Here is a 21,672-nt window from a genome sequence, read left to right on the forward strand (position 1 = left end):
CGTGCCTGCTTGAAAGAACAGGGCTTAGAATCAGGGCTCAATCCTGATTGTCGATATTAATGCAGTGGGCATAGGGCCTGCGTCCATGTGGTACAATTCGATGGCTCTATGTTGATTTAAAGGGTCTATACTGAAATAATCAGGCAATCATTGATTGGAATTTGGGATTCCATGGCCTGTGGTATTCAGTATTGTAAGAAAACAATGGTCAGGGCATAATTAGATCTATGACATAACAGTGAGTAATGTTTTTGCTGGCATCATGGAGTCTTAAACTACCCTAAAAAAGTGTATGTTGCAGTCTCACTGGTAGTAAGGATTGTAAAGTCTCCTCCGTACTCATAAATGTCAAATCCAGTTCTATTCAATCTTTTTGTCTTTTTATTGAAATGCTAATTAACGCAGTATCAATTATTTTCAAAACATGTATTACACAAATATATGCTGTGGCAGGGAAAATTATTTTCAATTTGATGAGGTTTTTTAACTTAAGATATAGATTTGTGGTGCAAATGAAGGTTTGGGCGTGTGGGTGGTGATGAGGCATTGTCTCGTGCCCTAAAATTTAACTTCCACTGGATAAATGGTTCTTTAACAGCACATAAGTCATTGATGGTTAACTCCCTGTACAAAGAGCTACCCTCTCAGTTCAGATTTCAACACACTTTTACACACTCCAGCTGATGTTAGCCATAATCTGACAATAAATCAATTTTGAAGTTTGTACTTTGTAAAAAAAAAGTCCTCAAATTGCAGATGTTTTGTGCAAGATAACACATCAGTTGTGTAACAAAATTGCTGGAAAACTGGGGAGAATAAATTCTGTAAGATTTATTTTTCACAAAAGATTAAAATGCACAAAACCTATTAGTAAAATTGAAGAAAATGCCTCTATTAAAATAACAAACAAACCACATAAATCAGGGTCTGTGTATACATATTAAAATGGCAAACAATCATTTCTGGACTCCAGTCTTAGCATAACAAAAGAAAAGTTGTGCATGTTGGTGCTTTTTTTCAGAGGCAAAATTCAGGGGGAGAATGCATGGGAGGAAACAAACTGATTTGGATATGTAATAAAAATTAATGAAGCCATCCTGAGTTATTGTGTGCAGACAGAGGAAGATTGATAGATATGATCTTCTAATTGGGAACAACCAACTGTATTCCCCAGCAAATCTTTATCTGGGTTCTTATAGTTGATTATGAGTTGCAAATAGATGAGAATATATGAACTCAAAATAATCTCTACCACCCATTTCAAATTTCAGTGCTTTTTGTCTATATGCTATTTTATTAGTTATTGCTTTTCAATTATTTTCACAAACAGCTCACTTTAAGAAAATACTTGCGTAGCTTTTCTGATGTGATTCAATATGTACAACCGTTAATGCATACTTGTTTCAATGATTCTACTCGGTTTATTGAAAATAATTTATACAAAAATACTCATGTTCCCATTGAACATTTTCAAACACATTTAGGTGGTAAGAACTTACAAAAGAACCAGTAGCAGGAGTGGGCCATTAGACCTCTTGCACTTACTCAGCCATTCAGTGAGATCATGGCTCATCTTCTACTATATCTCAGTGACATTATCCTGTATTAACCCCATGTTTCCAAAATCCTTCGATACCTGTCTGGACTATAGTCAGTGATGAGACTCCGCAACACTCTTGGATAGAGAATGTTGTAAGATTCACTAACCGTTGGGTGAATAGATTTGTTTGCATCACAATCCTGAAAAGCTGCCCTGTAATTTTGAGACTGTCATCCCTGGATCTAGAAAGCCCAGCCTTGGCTGCCTCATCTATTTTCCTATTACAACCGCCAATCCCTGGAATCAATCTTGCAAAACAAAAGAGTAGAACATGACTTGGCTTAAAGTGTCTGCAAGCACAGAATGTTGGCATTGAACCAGGGGACTCTTGCAAGAATAGTTACTTGAAGGCCTTACTTCAATCTACATTGATGACCATGATATAAAAAACAAGTGTAGGCCTGTTAGATCTCCCACACAGTAATAGAAACAAAGCTGTACATTAAAATAACCAAAGCATTTTGCTAGGTAGTTAATTTGACAAATTTAGAACTTCATTTCAATTATGACCAGGGTACTGACCATTTATTTAAGAAGTTGAGTTTTGAAATGTACGAGCAATGAGGATTTGTTTGGCAGTTTAGAAGGGTACCTAAATGTGTGGGAATTTCATGCAACTATTTGGCAACATATACCATGGTGGTTAAGTTTTAGAAACATAGACATAGAAAATAGGTGCAGGAATAGGCCATTCGGCCCTTCGAACCAGCATCGCCATTCAATATGATCATGGCTGATCATCCATAATCAGTACCCTGTTCCGCGCTTTTTCCCCGTATCCCTTGATTCCGTTAGCCCTAAGAGCTAAATCTAACTCTCTCTTGAAAACATCCAGTGAATTGGCCTCCACTGCCTTCTGTGACTGTGAATTCCACAGATTCACAACTGTCTGGGTGAAAACGTTTTTCCTCTTCTCAGTTCTGTGGATTTTCCCACCTGGGGTTGGACCACCTCATGCACTGCCATGGACTTGCTCTTTTTTCCAATTGTGTTTTGCACTAACATATTATTTTCTGAAATCCTCTTTCTTTTTGCTTTCTTGCAGAACTTTACGTGTAATTGTTTGGCATTTCTATTGGTTTATTATTAGTATTAAATCAACCAAATGATTTTGCCAAATTCTGTTCTAAAAGGCATTTTAATATTTCTATATATAATTTGTGGACAATTTATGTTTTTGCATGTTTGTTTGAGACTGTGTGCCTATGATGCTGCTGCAAGCAAGAGTTTCATTATACCTGCACCTCATTTTACTGATGTACATAATAATAGACTTGGCACAGCGGTGCAGCGGTAGAGTGCTGCCTTGCAGCATCAAAGACCCGGATTTGATCCTGGCTATGGGTGCTGTACTGTACAGAGTTTGTATTTTCTCTATGTGACCATGTGGTTTTTCTCACGCCTAACTTAGTGCCTTTCTCTATACAAAACTAGGAAAGAGCATGGTAATTAGAATTGGATTTGAAGTGCTCAGGTAACTTGCTCAGTTAAACATTTCGATTGGTTCCAATGTACAGTCAATGCCACCATCTGCATTGATTAACTTACTGGATATTGCATTCACTCCTCATTGATTTTTTTAAAAACGCATCCAACATTTCAAATTCCTTAACTTAATAATGAGAAATAAAATCTGAGTTTAATGTAGGAAAGTGATTGATGATCTTTTGTGTGCAAAACTTTGACACAAATATTTGGGCAACAGTTTTTAGGAATTTAGAACACTATGACTTGAATGCAATTTGTGCAATATAACTCAATATTTGGATTAATGGGATATTAGAATACGAATCTGTTAATCTTTAAACGTTGTACTTATAAGGTCCTCACTCACTGGGTATGCAATGAAATGTTAGGACGCTCATTGAATGGTTATCAACTTTGGCATGTGTAGCAGTAATAGTCCTTAAGTCTCTGAGCTTGTTAGACAGGGAATTCTGCCATAACTTCCTGGGATTTTGCCACCTTTAAAGGAAGCCAATGAAGTGGATGCACTGAGATTATCATCGAGTACAACAGTCAGTCAACAGATTGAAAGTCCTTTACTCTACTGCCACAGTACATGTTTGCAAATCTCAATAAACAAAGAAACCTAATAATGGAGTAAGACGAGGTTGATTTGTAGTCAATGTCAGAGCAAAATGTAAACACAGAATAGCAGGACAGAACTCCAGAAGCAAAATACATCGTAAAGTGGAATATCAAATCATTTTCAAAGGTTTTAAGTCAGATACAAGTCCTCAATTAACATATATCAATGTCTCCTTCATGGGGGGAAATTAAAAGGATTGAATATGTTGTGGGACAAGAAGGGAAGAAAACCATTAAATACCAGTTTGTCTATTTTCCACTTTCTAAATCATAGTGTGATAATTACTTGCATCAGTTTAAACACCACCTGGAAGCTCATTTACTAATGTCTTGTACAAGTCCAGTGATGACCAAGAACTGCTTTCAGCATGAGGGTCAGAGGTACACAAGTGCCAGGTTAACTGTTCTTGGCACAGTTATATATAACCTTGTCCTGCGAGTGTCAGTGAGTTATATGCAAGGTGTTTAGATGATCCCAGCTGAATAGTTGGCAGTGCATGGTGTGGAATCAGAGTAGAAGGGAGATATAAGAGATGATTATAATACAGCACCAGCCCCCCTCAAAAAATCCAACAGTTTGAGAAAGGGTCTCGATCCAAAGCATTGTATGTCCACTTTCCACCACAACACCACCGTGGGCACGTAAAGTTCCTTCGCCACTTTGTTCTTCACTCAAGATTCCAGCATCTGCAGTCTCTTGAGTCTCCATCCATCTGCACTGTGCTTATTGTACTCAATCAGCCCAGAATTAGCTTCCCAGTATGAACCTTCTCTATGTAAGATTTACACAACTCTCAAATTTAAGATTATGCTTCTGAGAGCAGGCAATTTTCATATTTGCCAGTAGAGCTGCCAGTAGAGTTGCTACCCCACAGTTCCAGTTACCAGGGTTCAATCCTGACCTCTGGTGTGTCCGTGTGATCTGTACACATTCTTGTGAGACAATGTTGAATTCCTGCAGATGCTCCTGTTTCCACCAACCTCGAAAAGATGTATGTATTGGTGAATGTTACACCAATCTTAAAGAAACCTGGTCTTGATCCCTCCTCTCTCATTAACTACCGCCCAATCTCAAACCTCCCCTTCCTTTCAAAAACCCTGGAGCGTATCGTTGCGTCGCAACTTCATTCCCACCTCCTTGCGTATAACCTACTTGAACCCCTCCAATCTGGCTTTCGCCCCCTCCATAGCACAGAAACTGCTCTCCTCAAAGTCCTCAACGACCTCCTCACCTCTGCTGACACTGGTTCCCTCAACATCCTCATCCTCCTCGACCTGAGCGCAGCCTTCGATACAGTGAACCATAACATCCTGCTCACCAGACTCAAGGACCTCGGCATTGAAGGCTCTGCACTCAGCTGGCTCCGTTCCTACCTTTCCAACAGATCCCACTTCATCTCTCTCCACAACCACACCTCTGCTACAGCCGCAGTCACTCAAGGCGTTCCCCAAGGCTCCGTACTCGGCCCCCTCCTCTTCATCATCTACATCCTCCCCCTTGGTCAGATACTCCGCCACTTCAATCTGGACTTCCACTGTTACGCTGATGACACCCAGATTTACCTTGGCACCAAATCCCCCCACAACCCCCCCCTCTCCCATATCAACTCCTGTTTGTCAGCTATAAAAACCTGGATGCAACATAATTTCCTCAAACTCAACAGCGATAAGACAGAATTCCTCCTCATAGGCTCCAAAGCCACACTCAGCAAAATCAATAACCCCACTCTCACCATCGACGGCACCACTGTCTCCCCATCTCCCCAGGCCCGCAACCTTGGCGTGATCTTTGATTCCACCCTCTCCCTTGAGCCTCACATCCGCCATGTCATTAAAACCTCCTTCTTTCATCTCCGCTACATCGCCAAACTCAGACCCTCTCTCACACCGCCTGCTGCTGAAAGACTCATCCATGCCTTCATCTCCTCCCGACTGGACTATTGCAACTCACTTCTCCTTGGCATCAGCTCCACCTACATCAACCGACTCCAACTGGTCCAGAACGCAGCCGCCCGACTCATCACCCACACCAAATCCTGGCATCACATCACTCCAGTCCTCAAAAAACTTCACTGGCTTCCCATCTCCCACCGGATCACCTACAAAATCCTGGTCCTCACCTACAAAGCCCTCCACCATCTGGCCCCCACATATCTCATTGACCTCCTCTCCCCCTACCAACCCTCACGGTCCCTCAGATCCACATCAGCCGGTCTCCTCTCCATCCACAAGTCCAAACTCCGCAGTTTTGGGGACAGAGCCTTCTCCAGGGCAGCTCCCAGGCTCTGGAACTCCCTCCCCCAACTGATCCGCAATTCCGTGTCCCTCCCCATCTTCCAGTCCCGCCTCAAGACCCATCTCTTCACCTCTGCCTATCCTTAGCCCCACGTCCCCGTCCCTTTTCATCTGTGCATTAATTGCCTCATGCTGTGTTTTGTATTGAATTCTGTCTTTACTTTGTGTACTAGTCATGTCTCTACTATTTATTTCATTCCCCTTACATGTTTTTCCTATACATGCTCAATTTTTGTAAGGTGTCCTTGAGACTCTTGAAAGGCGCCCATAAATAAAATGTATTATTATTATTATAGAGTGAAAATAAAATGGGATAAATTTAGGATTTGGGTAAATTAATACATGATGGTCAGCACAGAAGTGGTGGCCCAAAGGCCTGTTTCCATGCTGCATATATGGTTCTACTAAATGACAGAAACTGATCCATGCTGAAACTTGCACCTAATGAACAGTTCAGTTCTTGAAAAGATACTCATTGAGATATTCAGGTGGTATGAAGTAAAGCTTCTTCCCACTCAGTGAGAAGAGATTTATCAAGCTTTCTAATGCGCCTAACTATTTTAGAGGGACTCAAATGTAATTGTTTACTTGTTTGACATGAGCAATAGAGACCAAAAGAACATGAAGTGGTGAAAAGAGTGTAAATTAAAAACAAAAAACATTACAGTGGTTGCGATTTAATTAAAAAAATACAGAAATAACCAAAAATCAGTAACTCTTCTTCACAAAACAGATCTGTTGCCTTTTTCCCCTCCAAATCTTTAAACATGAATAAAATATAACCAAGAGGTGCACCCTGTAAGACTATTAATATGTTCTCATGTGTATTGCTTGTCTGCTGAATTACAACAGACCTGCAAAAATTATAATTGTTGACAATATCGCATACACCAAAACAAACTAAGATTTTTAACGAAAGCCTGACATTGAGGGGTGTGGATCAAGCAAGGCCAACAGAGATGACCATTATTTTCATTTGAATGTCATCATATGCTAATAATTAATTGATCATATTTACATCATCTAAATCTAAAATGGATTTACTGAATATGTTATATGGCTATGTTCCTTGAAAATATTTGTGTCATTTTCAATTCTAAGCATCAGAATGGATGTTTAGATGTTTCTGCTCTCTGGAAAGACATAATTTTGGTCACACCCGAACACATTTTTAACATTGTAGGAATTTTGAGGGAGGAATTCACATTATGATACTTCTGGCATGAAATGGTTAATAAGCCTGTGATTTTTCATCTTCAGCACTGCACCAACTTGCAACCTGGCCCGACATCACAGCTGGTACGCAACGTGATCCAAATGTGGCCTGCAGATAACGATTGGTACTATTGAGGCTCGTTTAAAAGGCCAAAGATATCAGCTTGTCTATTAGTAGCTGTCATACTTGGCCAGGTTGTATGTTGGTGCAGGGCTGGAGGTGAAGATTCACAGGTTTGGTGTGGAGGAAAGAGGAGGATGTGAAACATGGAACTATAGCAGCTGCTAATGTTTGTACAGGGCTTAGAACAGCGCTCTCATGGTAGATTAGATGTGGAACATCATGATCCCAATTTATCCACCCTGTGTTGAATTTATTATTCTAAAGCAAATACTGAAATTTTGGATTTATCAAGAAAACAGTCACGGTTAGAAGAAATAATATTTGTCATTATTGTGCAGAATGTATTATAACAAAAGAACCAGGATGAGACCACAATGAAATATTTAAAGACATATTTAGCAGAACCATACATGCCCAATTAAAGATCAGAATTCCTATATGATCAGCAAATCAAGGAAGTTGCCAATGACCTTTACCATGGTAGTCTTTTTATATACTGCACAGCAACTTTATCGTCAATGCTAGTCACAGTCACCATTGCAAATAAAGCAAAAAAAAGGGAATAATATTAGTGCTATAAATTTGTGTACATTGATTTTAGACATTCATATTATTTGGTTCAGTGACTTCAGTGAGGCAGTCTTCATGATAATATCATTAACACAAAAAAGAACAAAAATATTAACATCAGCTATTATTCTGCATTTGAATTGTTTGAAAAAGTCTTAATGAGACCTAAGTAAGAAACACAATGAAAATCCAACTGAACAGACTTTCTATATTTGTTTTAATTATAAATTAAATATATTCTGTCCACTCATTGATAATATTATCAAATCAGTCAGCTGAATGATAGTCTATAAATGGACAAACAAACCAGAGTAGATATTCAACTTTATTCTGTGCACTAGTATTGCTGTAGTAACACGTACAATGCAAACAGGAACTCCAGTTCTGAAATTTATTCCATTGAAGTCAGTGGCAAATTTCTGTCCCATTTAACATCTCTTTCAATGTATTGTAACACTATAATTAATCAATTTCTAAGGTCTATCACATACAGAGTTTCAAATAAACATGGCTAAAAATTGTAACTGCTTTTGCTGATATGCTGAAAATCTGTGATCTCAGAAGTTTGATCTTTAGAAAGATATCCACAAAAATGTAATCATATAAATTAACTGTAAAGAATATACAATTATATTTTGGAAAATACATAACTAACTAGAAACTATGGAAGAGTGTGTGTTGCCAGCCTCCACTGTTTATTGTTGAGCTCATAGTTAAGTTAGCTCTTGCATCTTAATTCAGTTTCACAGATGGATCCCATATCGAGTCACTTCTTCTTCTTCTTGCGTATGGCATGCACAGTCTAAAGTTGTAGGTCAACTTGTTCTATTTGATCTTGTTTGTGCACATTGGGTTGATTGCATTAGTCGAAACAGGGTGGACCACGTGAAGGTTGCAATCTCCCATCCCATCGAGTCACTAAATCCAATTGGATGTTCTGGAGGTTTTATCACATTACTTCCAATTAGAACGCCCTTGTTCACTTTGCAGAAGATGAATAACCTCTTTAGGATGAGATATTCTGGCACAACTCCTCAAATTCAGGAGTTATCTGCAATATTCTATAGCTGTTTCCATTCCTTAACTCGACTTAATTTACGCACTGTTGAAAAGCTGGGCTGATTTACTTTCTTTCTTTAATTTTACTTCTTACATTTTCAAACACACTGATTTAAACAGAACAGCTCCACTTTATATTACGAAAAGTTGTTAAGATCATGGATTTTGACTATCCAAACATCACATTTTCTGTTGTTATTTATATGAGGAAGGGTTAGTTAGCAGTCTTGTTGTACGTGCCCCATTGGGCAAGAGTGACCATAATATGGTTGAGTTCTTCATTAGGATGGAGAGTGACATTGTTAATTCAGAAACAATGGTTCTGAACTTAAAGAAAGGTAACTTTGAGGGTATGAGACATGAATTGGCCAAGATTGACTGGCAATTAATTCTAAAAGGGTTGACGGTGGATATGCAATGGAAGACATTTAAAGACTGCATGGATGAACTACAAAAATTGTTCACCCCAGCTTGGCAAAAGAATAAATCAGGGAAGGTAGTACATCCGTGGATAACAAGGGAAATCAGGGACAGTATCAAAGCGAAGGATGATGCGTACAAATTAGCCAGAAAAAGCAGCATACTGGGAGAAATTCAGAGACCAGCAGAGGAGGACAAAGGGCTTAATTAGGAAAGGAAAAATAGATTATGAAAGAAAACTGGCAGGGAACATAAAACCTGACTGCAAAAGTTTTTATAGATATGTGAAAAGAAAGGGATTAGTTAAAACAAATGTAGGTCCCTTGCAATCAGAAACAGGTGAGTTGATCATGGGGAACAAGGATATGGTGGACCAATTGAATAACTACTTTGGTTCCATCTTCACTAAGGAAGACATAAATAATCTGCCGGAAATAGCAGGGGACCGGGTCAAAGGAGTTGGAGGAATTGAGTGAAATCAAGGTTAGCCGGGAAGTGGTGTTGGGTAAATTGAATGGATTAAAGGCAGATAAATCCCCAGGGCCAGATAGGCTGCATCCCAGAGTACTTAAGGAAGTAGCTCCAGAAATAGTGGATGCATTAGTAATAATTTTTCAAAACTCTTTAGATTCTGGAGTAGTTCCTGAGGGTTGGCGGGTAGCAAACGTAACCCCACTTTTTAAGAAGGGGGGGAGAGAGAAAACGGGGAATTACAGACCAGTTAGTCTAACATCGGTAGTGGGGAAACTGCTAGAGTCAGTTATTAAAGATGGGATAGCAGCACATTTGGAAAGTGGTGAAATCATTGGACAAAGTCAGCATGGATTTACAAAAGGTAAATCATGTCTGACGAATCTTATAGAATTTTTCGAGGATGTAACTAGTAGCGTGGATAGGGGAGAACCAGTGGATGTGGTGTATCTGGACTTCCAGAAGGCTTTCGACAAGGTCCCACATAAGAGATTAGTATACAAACTTAAAGCACACGGCATTGGGGGTTCAGTATTGATGTGGATAGAGAACTGGCTGGCAAACAGGAAGCAAAGAGTAGGAGTAAACGGGTCCTTTTCACAATGGCAGGCAGTGACTAGTGGGGTGCCGCAAGGCTCAGTGCTGGGACCCCAGCTATTTACAATATATATTAATGATCTGGATGAGGGAATTGAAGGCAATATCTCCAAGTTTGCGGATGACACTAAGCTGGGGGGCAGTGTTAGCTGTGAGGAGGATGCTAGGAGACTGCAAGATGACTTGGATAAGCTGGGTGAGTTGGCAAATGTTTGGCAGATGCAGTATAATGTGGATAAATGTGAGGTTATCCATTTTGGTGGCAAAAACAGGAAAGCAGACTATTATCTAAATGGTGGCCGACTAGGAAAAGGAGAGATGCAGCGAGACCTGGGTGTCATGGTACACCAGTCATTGAAAGTAGGCATGCAGGTGCAGCAGGCAGTGAAGAAAGCGAATGGTATGTTAGCTTTCATAGCAAAAGGATTTGAGTATAGGAGCAGGGAGGTTCTACTGCAGTTGTACAGGGTCTTGGTGAGACCACACCTGGAGTATTGCGTACAGTTTTGGTCTCCAAATCTGAGGAAGGACATTATTGCCATAGAGGGAGTGCAGAGAAGGTTCACCAGACTGATTCCTGGGATGTCAGGACTGTCTTATGAAGAAAGACTGGATAGACTTGGTTTATACTCTCTAGAATTTAGGAGATTGAGAGGGGATCTTATAGAAACTTATAAAATTCTTAAGGGGTTGGACAGGCTAGATGCAGGAAGATTGCTCCCGATGTTGAGGAAGTCCAGGACAAGGGGTCACAGCTTAAGGATAAGGGGGAAATCCTTTAAAACCGAGATGAGAAGAATTTTTTCACACAGAGAGTGGTGAATCTCTGGAACTCTCTGCCACAGAGGGTAGTCGAGACCAGTTCATTGGCTATATTTAAGAGGGAGTTAGATGTGGCCCTTGTGGCTAAGGGGATCAGAGGGTATGGAGAGAAGGCAGGTACGGGATACTGAGTAGGATGATCAGCCATGATCATATTGAATGGCGGTGCAGGCTCGAAGGGCCGAATGGCCTACTCCTGCACCTAATTTCTATGTTTCTATGTTTCCAGCAATTGTTTCCAGATTCCAGAATATGCAGTCTCAATGTACTAAAATATTTCTCCTGGGAATGCTCAAACCATTGTCCGTCAATTAATTCAAGTAAATTTCAGAGTAAATTTCAGAGGTAGGACTAGATCCTATGTACATCTATAAAACTGTTGGCTTGTGTAAACATCTTGTGATGTCCTTCAAAACATGGGAAATAGTCAATATAATGTTTACCCCATCATCAATGTCCTGCGTTATTTAGCAACATGAATCTCAAACTACAAGAGAGTTTAGCTTTTTCCTTGCCAATTTGGCATTGCTTGTGTATAGCATTGTTTAAGGGCCTCAAGGGGAATTAAAATTTAAATGGTTGGGGTGATTGATTGCATTACCAAAGGAGCCCGATGCAAGAGCTGGAGTCCTTATTCCAATCGATTGCTGGTCCTGTTAAGCTGAGACAAACAACACAGTCGAACACTTCCATCCCACATTATACTTTGTCTCAGTTACTGGCTGGAGTCAGGGTGCACTCATTAACTACAGTCCCCACCAAGAACAAAATATTTTCCCAACAGGCCTGTATCAGACTTGCTGGTCTCCTCTGTAAAAGACAACAACATTAAACTTAATTTTACCAAAGTCACAAAGGACCACTCAATTGATCAATATATGTCTCTTCAAATACCAAAAACAAGCTTACATCTTGATCCTGGACAGAAACCAAACAAAAGACCATAACTGAATAATCCTTCAACTCATACACAATTTGAATTCAGAATTGTGTTTCTGATCCATATACGTCCTGAATAGTGCTTAAAGAACTCTCAAGGGACAAAAATATATTGCAAACTCCTTATGTCATTTGGTATCTGTAACCAATTAAAATAAATATATATGACTATGGACACTTGCAAATGTTTGAGTAAAACTTTCCATGGGAAATCTTTTATAATGCATACTTGTCACAAATTAAAAAAATTGTAGAATGTAAATCTTGAACAATTAAACTGTGCTCGATTTAATTTTTAAATTTCAGATAGTTGCTCAATATTTTAAACCATCAAAGTGACTGAGGTTTTGAAAATAATTCACACAGGATGTGCATGCAATTGAGTATCAACTCCACTCTGGTCATAATTCAGATTTAAGCCATATATTCTGTCTGGCTGTTTATATTAAGAATGTTCAGCCTATCCTGACACATTTTCTTTAATTAATTAGTAATTATTAGTTCTATTCGGGCAGTGGGCAGGTGCTATAGACCTGCGCAGGAAGGTAGACGCTCCCGCCCCCACGAGCCTCAGGCAGATGGGACTCGTTAGCCTGAGAAGGCAGTCCATCTAGAAGAGGGGAAACTCTGATTTAAAACCTCCACTGCCTTGTGGCCATATCCAGTCATGGAAAAGGCTCCAGGAGTAAACCTCAAGAATATACGGAGTCCCTAAGGCAGTTCGTCGTTGTCTACAACCTCGCTCTGGCAGCTCCTGCGACGGCGCTGGTGCCAAGCTGTAACGGCCCTGCTGTTCCTTTGGATCGATCAGCGACGTGGAGAGGGGGGATGTGCTGCATGGGCAACAGCCTGTCTTCCATATGACATTGCCCATGCTTGCATCCGACCAGGATGCATCACCCATGGTCAGTCATGACCGAGAGGGGCCTACTAATTAGTTCTATGTTACGTTTAGAGGGAGTATTTATTTTTACAACAGAGTGGTTGATACCTGCCAGAGGAGGTAGTGGAGTTTGTTACAATGATCATGTTTAAGAGGCATTGAGACTGGCACTTAATGACAGAAGGCACAGAGGGATGTGGACCTAATGCAGGCAAACCACATTTGTGTTCATGAATGTGGTGGGCGAAAAGGATTGTTTTTGTACTGCACAATTCCGACTCTATGATGAAACAGGTAGAAAAGCTGACCAAGGTATCTATTTATTCTGGAGGACATCATTTTGAGCATGATTGTGCACAAATCAATTCACGGCATTAAAAACATGGATAATTTAGTTTGAGACGTTAAAAATTCATTTCATGTGTTATAAGAAAGGTTGCAGCCCATGACTTTACTAATTAGCCCAACATAAATTCATCAAATCTGAGAAAGTAATTTTTCAAAAGCATTTCTTCCTTGCATAGGAATGTTTTGGATGGGGTTGATGGATCTAAAGGAAATTGGCAAGTGGGAAAGATAACATCCTTAAACTGTTTGAGAAAGCGCCTGTCATATGAATCCATTGAAGAACTCACAGATTGCATATTTTAAACAGTACAATTGAAATGTAGCTTTTGCAGTGGTCTAAAGTGGAAAGATGTGCTTTTTTTTCTTCAGACACATCGCCTAATTTTCATTTCAACTGAAGTTAAGAGAGAAGTTTATCAGGTCCTATGCGTTACAGAGTGGATGAAGAGAGTTAATTTTCTGCATTATCACTGCAGGCAATTAAATGATTGCAACTCAAATATTAAAATCCTTTGAAGTCTGTATTTTATTTTGAATATCTTTGTGCTCCTCAAGTTGCCATGGAATGGAATTGTTATCTAACAAGTCAATGTAAGATTAAATTTAGCATGAACAATCATACAATTAAACTTCCCCTGTTAAATCGCACATTGGGCCTGATTGTGTGAGAACAAGTCCTCTCCCTGGACTCACCTTTCATGCCCTTTGCTTGTTCACATTTACTTTTAATGAACCAAAACATGAACAGTGTGAGGTGTTGCATTTTAGGAGGTCAAACCAGCGCAGGACCTTCACAGTAAATGTCAGGACCCTGGGCAGTATGTGGAGCAGAGAGATCTAGGAGTGCAGGTAAATATTTCCTTGATAGTGGCATCTCAGGTAGATGGGTTAGTCAAGAAGTCTTTCAATACATTGGTCTTCATCAGTCAGGGTATTGAGTGCAGAAGATGGGATGATATGTTACAATTGTACAAGTGTTGCCAACATTTGGAGTATTGTGTTCGGTTTTGCTCATCCAGCTATAGGAAGGATGTTGTTAAGCTGGAAATAGTGCAGAGAACATTTACAAGGATGTTGTCAGAACTTGAGGACTGTATTACTTGGAGCACAGGAGGATGAGGGGTGATCGATCTTATAGATGCATATAAGATCCTGAGCGGAATAGATAGGAAAAATAGACAGGGCTTTTTTCTGGTTGGCTGCCAGGGACTATAGATGTTCTGCAGAAGGTACACAAAATTGCTGGAGGAACTCAGCGGGTGTTCTGCAGAGATTGATATTGCGTCTGCTACTTTTCACGTTGTATGCTAATGATTTGGATGATTGAATTGATGGGTTTGTGGCCAAGTTTGAGGATGATACACGATAGTTGCAGGAGCAGGTAGTGCAGAAAAATAGAATAGAGGATAGTGGGCAAAGAAGTTGCAGATGTAACACGGCATAGCAAAGAGTGCGGACTGCACATTTTGGTAGCAGAAATATAGGTGTAGACTATTTTCTAAAAGGGGAGAGAATTCAGAAATCAGAAATCACCAGTTGGCACAGGAAGGAAACTGACGGAGCCACTGATGTGCAGGTCATGGATCCAAAAAGTAGGATAATATAGAATTAGTGTGAATGGGTAATGGATGATTGATGTAGAGTTGGTGAGCTGATGGGCTGGTTTCCATGCTGAATCTTTCCTTCAATCATTTGGCCCATCAAATCTATTCAATCATGTCTGATCTAGATTTCCCTCTCAACCCCAATCTCCTGCCTTCACCCTATAACCCCCTCACTAATCAAGAATTTGTCAATCTCCGCCATAAAATATCTATTGACGGCCTCCACAGCCATCTGTGGCAATGAATTCCACAGATTCACTGCCTTCTGACCAAAGAAATTCCTTCTCATCTCCTTTCTATGTGAAGATTACAATTCCAAATATGAGGTAACATTGATTCACTCACTAGTCATTAATAACATGAACTCTGTTCATATGAGTGTTGCACGGAATCCACATAGGTTTGAAATTGGCTGAACTAATATGAACATGATGAAAAAAATTCACACTTCTCTCCAATAAGCACATCCAATAATCAAATGGGCCTCAGCTACATTCAGCGCTTACAAAAGAGACAGGAAAGAGGGCATATCTCACAGCTTCTGTGACAACTGTGAGACTCAGTATGTCAGAGCTCAGATGTATGAACCTGTCTAATTCTGCCAATAAGGAATTAAACAAATGGCCTAGCTTAATCTTCAAACTATCAGTTTCAATCTTAACTTCACTTCTTGTTCATAGAGGCACATTTTTGTCTTCACTTCTACTGATTCTATTGCTTTCCAGCCTCAAGTAATTTGCTACAACAGCTACAGTGCAGCAACCAAGTCAGAGCTTCCTAGAAAGTATTGAACACCATGAAAAATGAAGATCTGTAACTCCCAAACCTTGCACTGCGTCCACCAGACAGCACAACTGTACTTTCCACATTACTATAATACTGATATAAATGCAAACTCAAGATTTAGTTATTTTCAATTGCCCCCCCTTTAACAGTGAATATTATTACATGAAATGATATTCAACATTTATCCACACTTTTGACACCAGCTATATTGTTTTGTTGGGGATTTGTCTAACCAGAAGGAATCCAAATAAACAGATCAATAATGCATTTGAAAATCAGGCTGGATAAAAAAAATAGTGCTAAGTATAAAATAAACGTCTCTTGCCCAGAGTAGGGGAATAGAGCACCAGAGGACATGGGTTGAAGGTGAAGGGGGAAATATTTAATAGTAATCTGAAGTGTAACTTCTTCGCACAAATGGTGATGGGTGTATGGAACAAGCTGCCAGAGGAGGTATTTGAGACAGGGACTATTTTAGCGTTCGTTTAACGTTTAAGAAACAATTAGACAAGTAGATGGATAGGACAGGTTTTGTGAGATATGGGCCAAACACAGGCAGGTGGGGTTAGTGTTGAAGGAACATGTTGGTCGGTGTGTGTATGTTGGGCTGATGAGCATGTTTTCACATTCTATGACTCTTTAAACATCTATGCTTAACTAAAACTCCGCTCTTGTGCTCTTCCGGTTTGCGTGGTTTTTCTATTTGCTCAAAAATAGTATGCGATAGCACTCCGATTTTCATCAGCTCACCCAACGTTCTCCTGTGCTGCGAGTGCAACAAGTTTCGTTCTGATCGGTAGTATATTGTAAAAGTTAGCGAGGTTTAGCGGTCGGAGATGCCGCCAAACGGAAAGCGGAAAGTCTGATCCCGGCGGAAGAGAGCGTCCAGTGCCTGCTGTGAGTCCCAAATGCACCACCATTACATAGCCCCGCAGCTCTTGCCTCTTCCCCGCTGGTCCCCCTCGCTAGCTCCTGCCACCCTCCTCTGTGATACCCCCCTCTCCCCCGTGGCTCTTACACCGTCTTTCTCCAAGCTTCCCCTGTCTTTTCCCTCTCCTCCTACTCTCCCCAATCCCTCCCTCACTCCCTCCATAACTCCTCTACTCTTCCTATTACCCTCCCCTCCCTCTATCCCATCTCCTCCCCCACCCTCCACCCACACGCCGGCACGGACGTAGCTGCTGGTGCTTCCGGGCCGAGCTGAGGATTCAAGGCCTGGCTCTAAGGGCGCCGACGGACGATGCTGCTCCGGGGCACACAAGAAGGGAGAGGAGCGGCAACCTCGAGATCCTGGGGAGGGAGAGTGGGGGAGGAGAGGGAGAGAGGGAGAGGAGGAGAGTAGGGAGGGGAGAGGAGTTATGGAGGGAGGGAGGGAGGGAGGGGGGAGTGACTGAGGGTAGGGGAAAGGAGTGATGAGGGAGGGATTGGGGAGGGTAGAAGGAGAGGGAAAAGAAGAGGGAGGAGGTGAGGAGGGAGAGTGGGTGAATAGAGGGAGAGGATGGGGGAATAGCCTGATGGAAAGAAATACAGTAGCAACATTTAAGAGAGATGTAGACAAACACTTGAACAGACAGGGAATGGGGGAAGATATAAACCACGTCGAGACGTGCTTTATTTGACATCATGGGTAGCACTGACATCATGGGTCGAAGGGCCTACCTGTGCTGTCCTGTTCTATGTTGCATTTACATTTGCTGCATAGTAGAACTACATTGAAAACCTGTCCATAATGTACTTATCGTATGTTTTCCAAAGTCAACAATTTTCTTTCTAGGTGCTCCATGTCTTTGATTCAATAATCGATAAAGGACAAGCACAGAAGCATCTAAAGCTTGGCACTGCAGGTTTCCCCTGTCTTTCCAAACAGCAGCGAATAACACAGCCATGAAATTTGTACATGGAAGAAACACTTCATAAAACAAGGATTTCCAAAGACTTTTAAAATCTTTAATATCGCGGTTGTGTTAAAAACCGTCAAACTAAGCTTCAAAAACACTTCCAGGCGTGACTTTATTTTAGTAAGATCATTACATTCACTATTTTGTCTTGATTCTTTTGATCCTCCCAAATCCAGTGTGATTGAATGGGCAGACAAGTTGAATCTAGTATTAGCAATAAACATAACTAGTTCTGTATTAGCAGTGAGGAGACATGGCAAAGCAGTCCAGGGATGATTCTGCCAATTTTCCCATCCATTTTCGCTCCCAGTTTGGAGAGGCATCCAATCTATTCCCTCCCAGTAGCAGCATAATTAAGTGTGTTTATGGAGTTCAAGCCACATCCTGACACGAACAAACTACAGTGCAAGTCTTTAGGTGGCTATTAATCTGCATCCATCAAAATAGAAATTGGTCATTGCTTACGACATTTCTAGAAACACATTTGTCTTTGTTTCTGTGAACAAACTGCATTTCATAATAATGACAGGAAATCAACATTTTCACTTCAAAAAATTCACGACATATGTTGCCCACAACTTCCATATGTATGCACTGATATCAAAAAATCATGTCACTTAAGATCTTCATTTAACTCACTAATCAACATAGACCTACATTCTAAAGTCAAGGTGTTAAATAATTAATGCTTTCCTGAGTAATTATAGTTCAAAAGATTATGTATATCTGGGAAATTAATATATTATGGGTGACCTGTGAACTCAAGTTCACAGCATGTTGAGGAATGGGATATTTGAGAACAGCAAGAATCAAAACAAAGTACCAAAAATGTGCTGGGTTCATGGTATAAAATCTGATTAACTGAATCTTGTAGTTAAGTTGTACTTTGATCTTTTAGTTTAGTTTAGTTTAGAGATGCAGCACGGAAACACCGGTCTGCGCCGACCAGCGATCCCCGCATATTAACATTATCTTACACACACTAGGGACAATTTTTTTAATTTACCAAGTCAATTTACCTACACACCAGTACGTCTTGGAGTGTGGGAGTACACCGAAGATCTCGGAGAAAACCCATGCAGGTCGCGGGTAGAACGTAAAAAAAACTCTGTACAGACAGCACCTGTAGTCGGGATCAAACCCAGGTCTCCGACGCTGCAAGAGCTGTAAGGCAGCAACTCTACCGCTGCATCACCTTGCCGCCCCTTATTCAATTATTTCAACTGATTCATTATTTTGGTGTCTTCCTGCTTTCACGGTTGATGATAAAAATATTTGGAATCAAAAGTGCTCAATACGTGCGTCCAGTAAAGTTGCCTCTAAATGTCTTTAGTTTGATTGCAGGCTGGCACCAGGATTTGACACTCTTACTTGGGATCTCAATGCGTTGCCCTACATTTTTGTGCAAGATGTCTCCGTGGAATCCATTCATACAAATTTGTGGTCATCCAGCAGACCCCCTGCTCATTGGCATAAAAATCTATACACTGAAATGTTTCAGTTAAGAAAATTCTTTGTCATCTTAATTAGTCTTGCAACTTCCAAACTCAAATCGTGCAAAAAAATTGGATTCTTTAGCCTGTATAAAACAAGGAGATGACAATTTGTCGTTAAAACAAGGACTTACATTGTGCTCCTTCATTGTACAAAATGATCGGGGTGATATTTTGTCAGATAAACTGTAATTTGAAGCAATAACAAATGTATTCATTTGATGAACAACCTTCAAATTCTTCATGAGGTTTTCTCCAAATGTCTCCACAAAATCCCCAAATTAATTGCAATTAATCCAATGATTCAACTTTATCTTTTTCTAACTGATGGTCATGGGTACTTTCGGTTTCTATTTTGCTGCTCAGTTTTGAAACTCCGCAGTCTGGTGTCTGGGGCGGCATGGTGGCGTAATGGTAGAGTTGCTGCATTACAACGCAAGAGACCTAGGTTTGATCCTGAATAAAGGTGCTGTCTGTCCAGAGTTTGTACGTTCTCCCTGTAACTCCGTGGATTTTCCCCGTGTGCTCCGGTTTCCTCCCACATTCCAAATACATACAGGTTTGTAGGTTAATTGGCTCGGTAAAAGATTGTAAATTGTTCCCAGTGTGTTGGATAGTGCTAGTGCATGACGATTGATGGTCGGTGCACACTTAGTGGGCTGAAGAGCCTGTTTCTGCACTATATCTCTGAGCTAAACCAAAATAAATTTTAGAAGGACCGACTACTTCAGATATAGAAGATGCATCCAGAAGATGTGAAAGCAGAAGATTGCCTTTAAATTCATCCTCACGATAATCTCACTTTGAGTCATATCAGGCCCTTCAGCCCAACTCATTCATGCGAACCACGATGCACATCTAAACTACCCCCTTTTCCCCATGTTTGATCCATATCCCTAAAAAACCTTTTCTATCCATGTATCTGTCAAATGTATTTTAAATGTTGTTCATTATACTTGACTCAACCACTTGCCCTGGCAGCTCATTTCATATATGTATCACCCTCGTGGTTAAAAAAAAAGTTGCCTCTCACTTTCCTCCAAAGATTGAGGGGGGATCTTATAGAAACTTACAAAATTCTTAAGGGGTTGGACAGGCTAGATGCAGGAAGATTATTCCCGATGTTGGGGAAGTCCAGAACAAGGGGTCACAGTTTAAGGATAAGGGGGAAGTCTTTTAGGACCGAGATGAGAAAATCATTTTTTTCACAGAGAGTGGTGAATCTCTGGAATTCTCTGTCACAGAAGGTAGTTCATTGGCTATATTTAAGAGGGAGTTAGATGTGGCCCTTGTAGCTAAAGGGATCAGGGGGTATGGAGAGAAGGCAGGTACAGGATACTGAGTTGGATGATCAGCCATGATCATATTGAATGGCGGTGTAGGCTTGAAGGGCCGAATGGCCTACTCCTGCACCTATTGTCTATGTTTCTATGTCTATGTTTCAAGTTCCTATTTAAATATTTCCCCTTTCATCTTAAATCTATGCTCCCTCATTCTTGATTCTCCATCCCTGGGAAAAATGTGCGTTCACCTTAGCTACACAACTTATGGTTTATGCACCTCGATAAGATCATCTCTTAGTCTCCTACATTCAAAAGGAAAAAGTCTGAATAATCACTTAATTGATCACCAGCACATTAACCTCTGAATTTCACCCCATTGAAGTCAATGGAATGAAGTTTAGAAGCAGAATGCTGTACACTGACACTGCTGTATAGTTTGTTTAGTTGTACCAACCAGCATTAATATGCTATCTCGTCTCATTGTTGGTGCACCATTAAGGTGCCATAGCAATAAGTCAAGGTGTTGCAGCATCTTTCATTTTGGAGCGAATAGGGATATAAACATGTCACAATGTCAATGCTCAATGTGTGGCATGAGCAATCAAAACAAAATCTTTATAAATGCAAATAAAAATTGAGTTAATGATTATGCTGTTTGATAATGGATTTATTCTTTGTAACCCTGAAGACCTTGGTCAGGTAAAACTAATGGCATGAGACTGATTTGGTGTAAACAGACTATGAGATATGCATTCACAGATGACCGAACTGTTAGAAATGTATATGCAGTGTCAGTCAGCAAGTTTGGGTAGATGTAATTGCTCTAATAAGGCCACAAGTTCAAGGAGCATGGAGGAAAAAATGTTCTAAAATTTTAATTTAATCACAGATTAATGTTTGTTTTGTCAGGTTTGGATGCTGATGGCATTTACAGAGTGAGCGGCAATCTGGCGATAATACAGAAATTACGATTTGTAGTGGACCATGGTGAGTTGTGCTGAATGCATATATGCAACTTTTTTTTCTCATCAACCTGCCTAAATGGAAATGCGAAGACTCATGTCTTTGACGTTTCTCTAGCTGCGGAGAATTTGTTGAATTTAATCATTATAAATGGTTGTGAAATTGTTTCAAACTACAAAATGATCTTTTGTTATAGCCTGGGAATACAAGC

The 21,672-nt window shown here is 40.3% G+C and overlaps 1 protein-coding gene across 1 annotated transcript in view; it reads left to right on the forward strand.

Annotated features, from left to right (window-relative positions):
- Positions 1 to 21,672, forward strand: part of arhgap15 (Rho GTPase activating protein 15) — a 722,875-nt gene that overhangs the window by 527,436 nt on the left and 173,767 nt on the right. Inside the window, exon 12 of the mRNA XM_033024704.1 lies at positions 21,408 to 21,485. Within this exon, the coding sequence (XP_032880595.1) occupies positions 21,408 to 21,485 (78 nt within the window). The remainder of the gene's footprint in view (positions 1 to 21,407; positions 21,486 to 21,672) is intronic.

The sequence above is a fragment of the Amblyraja radiata genome, chromosome 7 (assembly GCF_010909765.2).
Source record: "Amblyraja radiata isolate CabotCenter1 chromosome 7, sAmbRad1.1.pri, whole genome shotgun sequence".
NCBI classification, from domain to species: Eukaryota; Metazoa; Chordata; class Chondrichthyes; order Rajiformes; family Rajidae; genus Amblyraja; species Amblyraja radiata.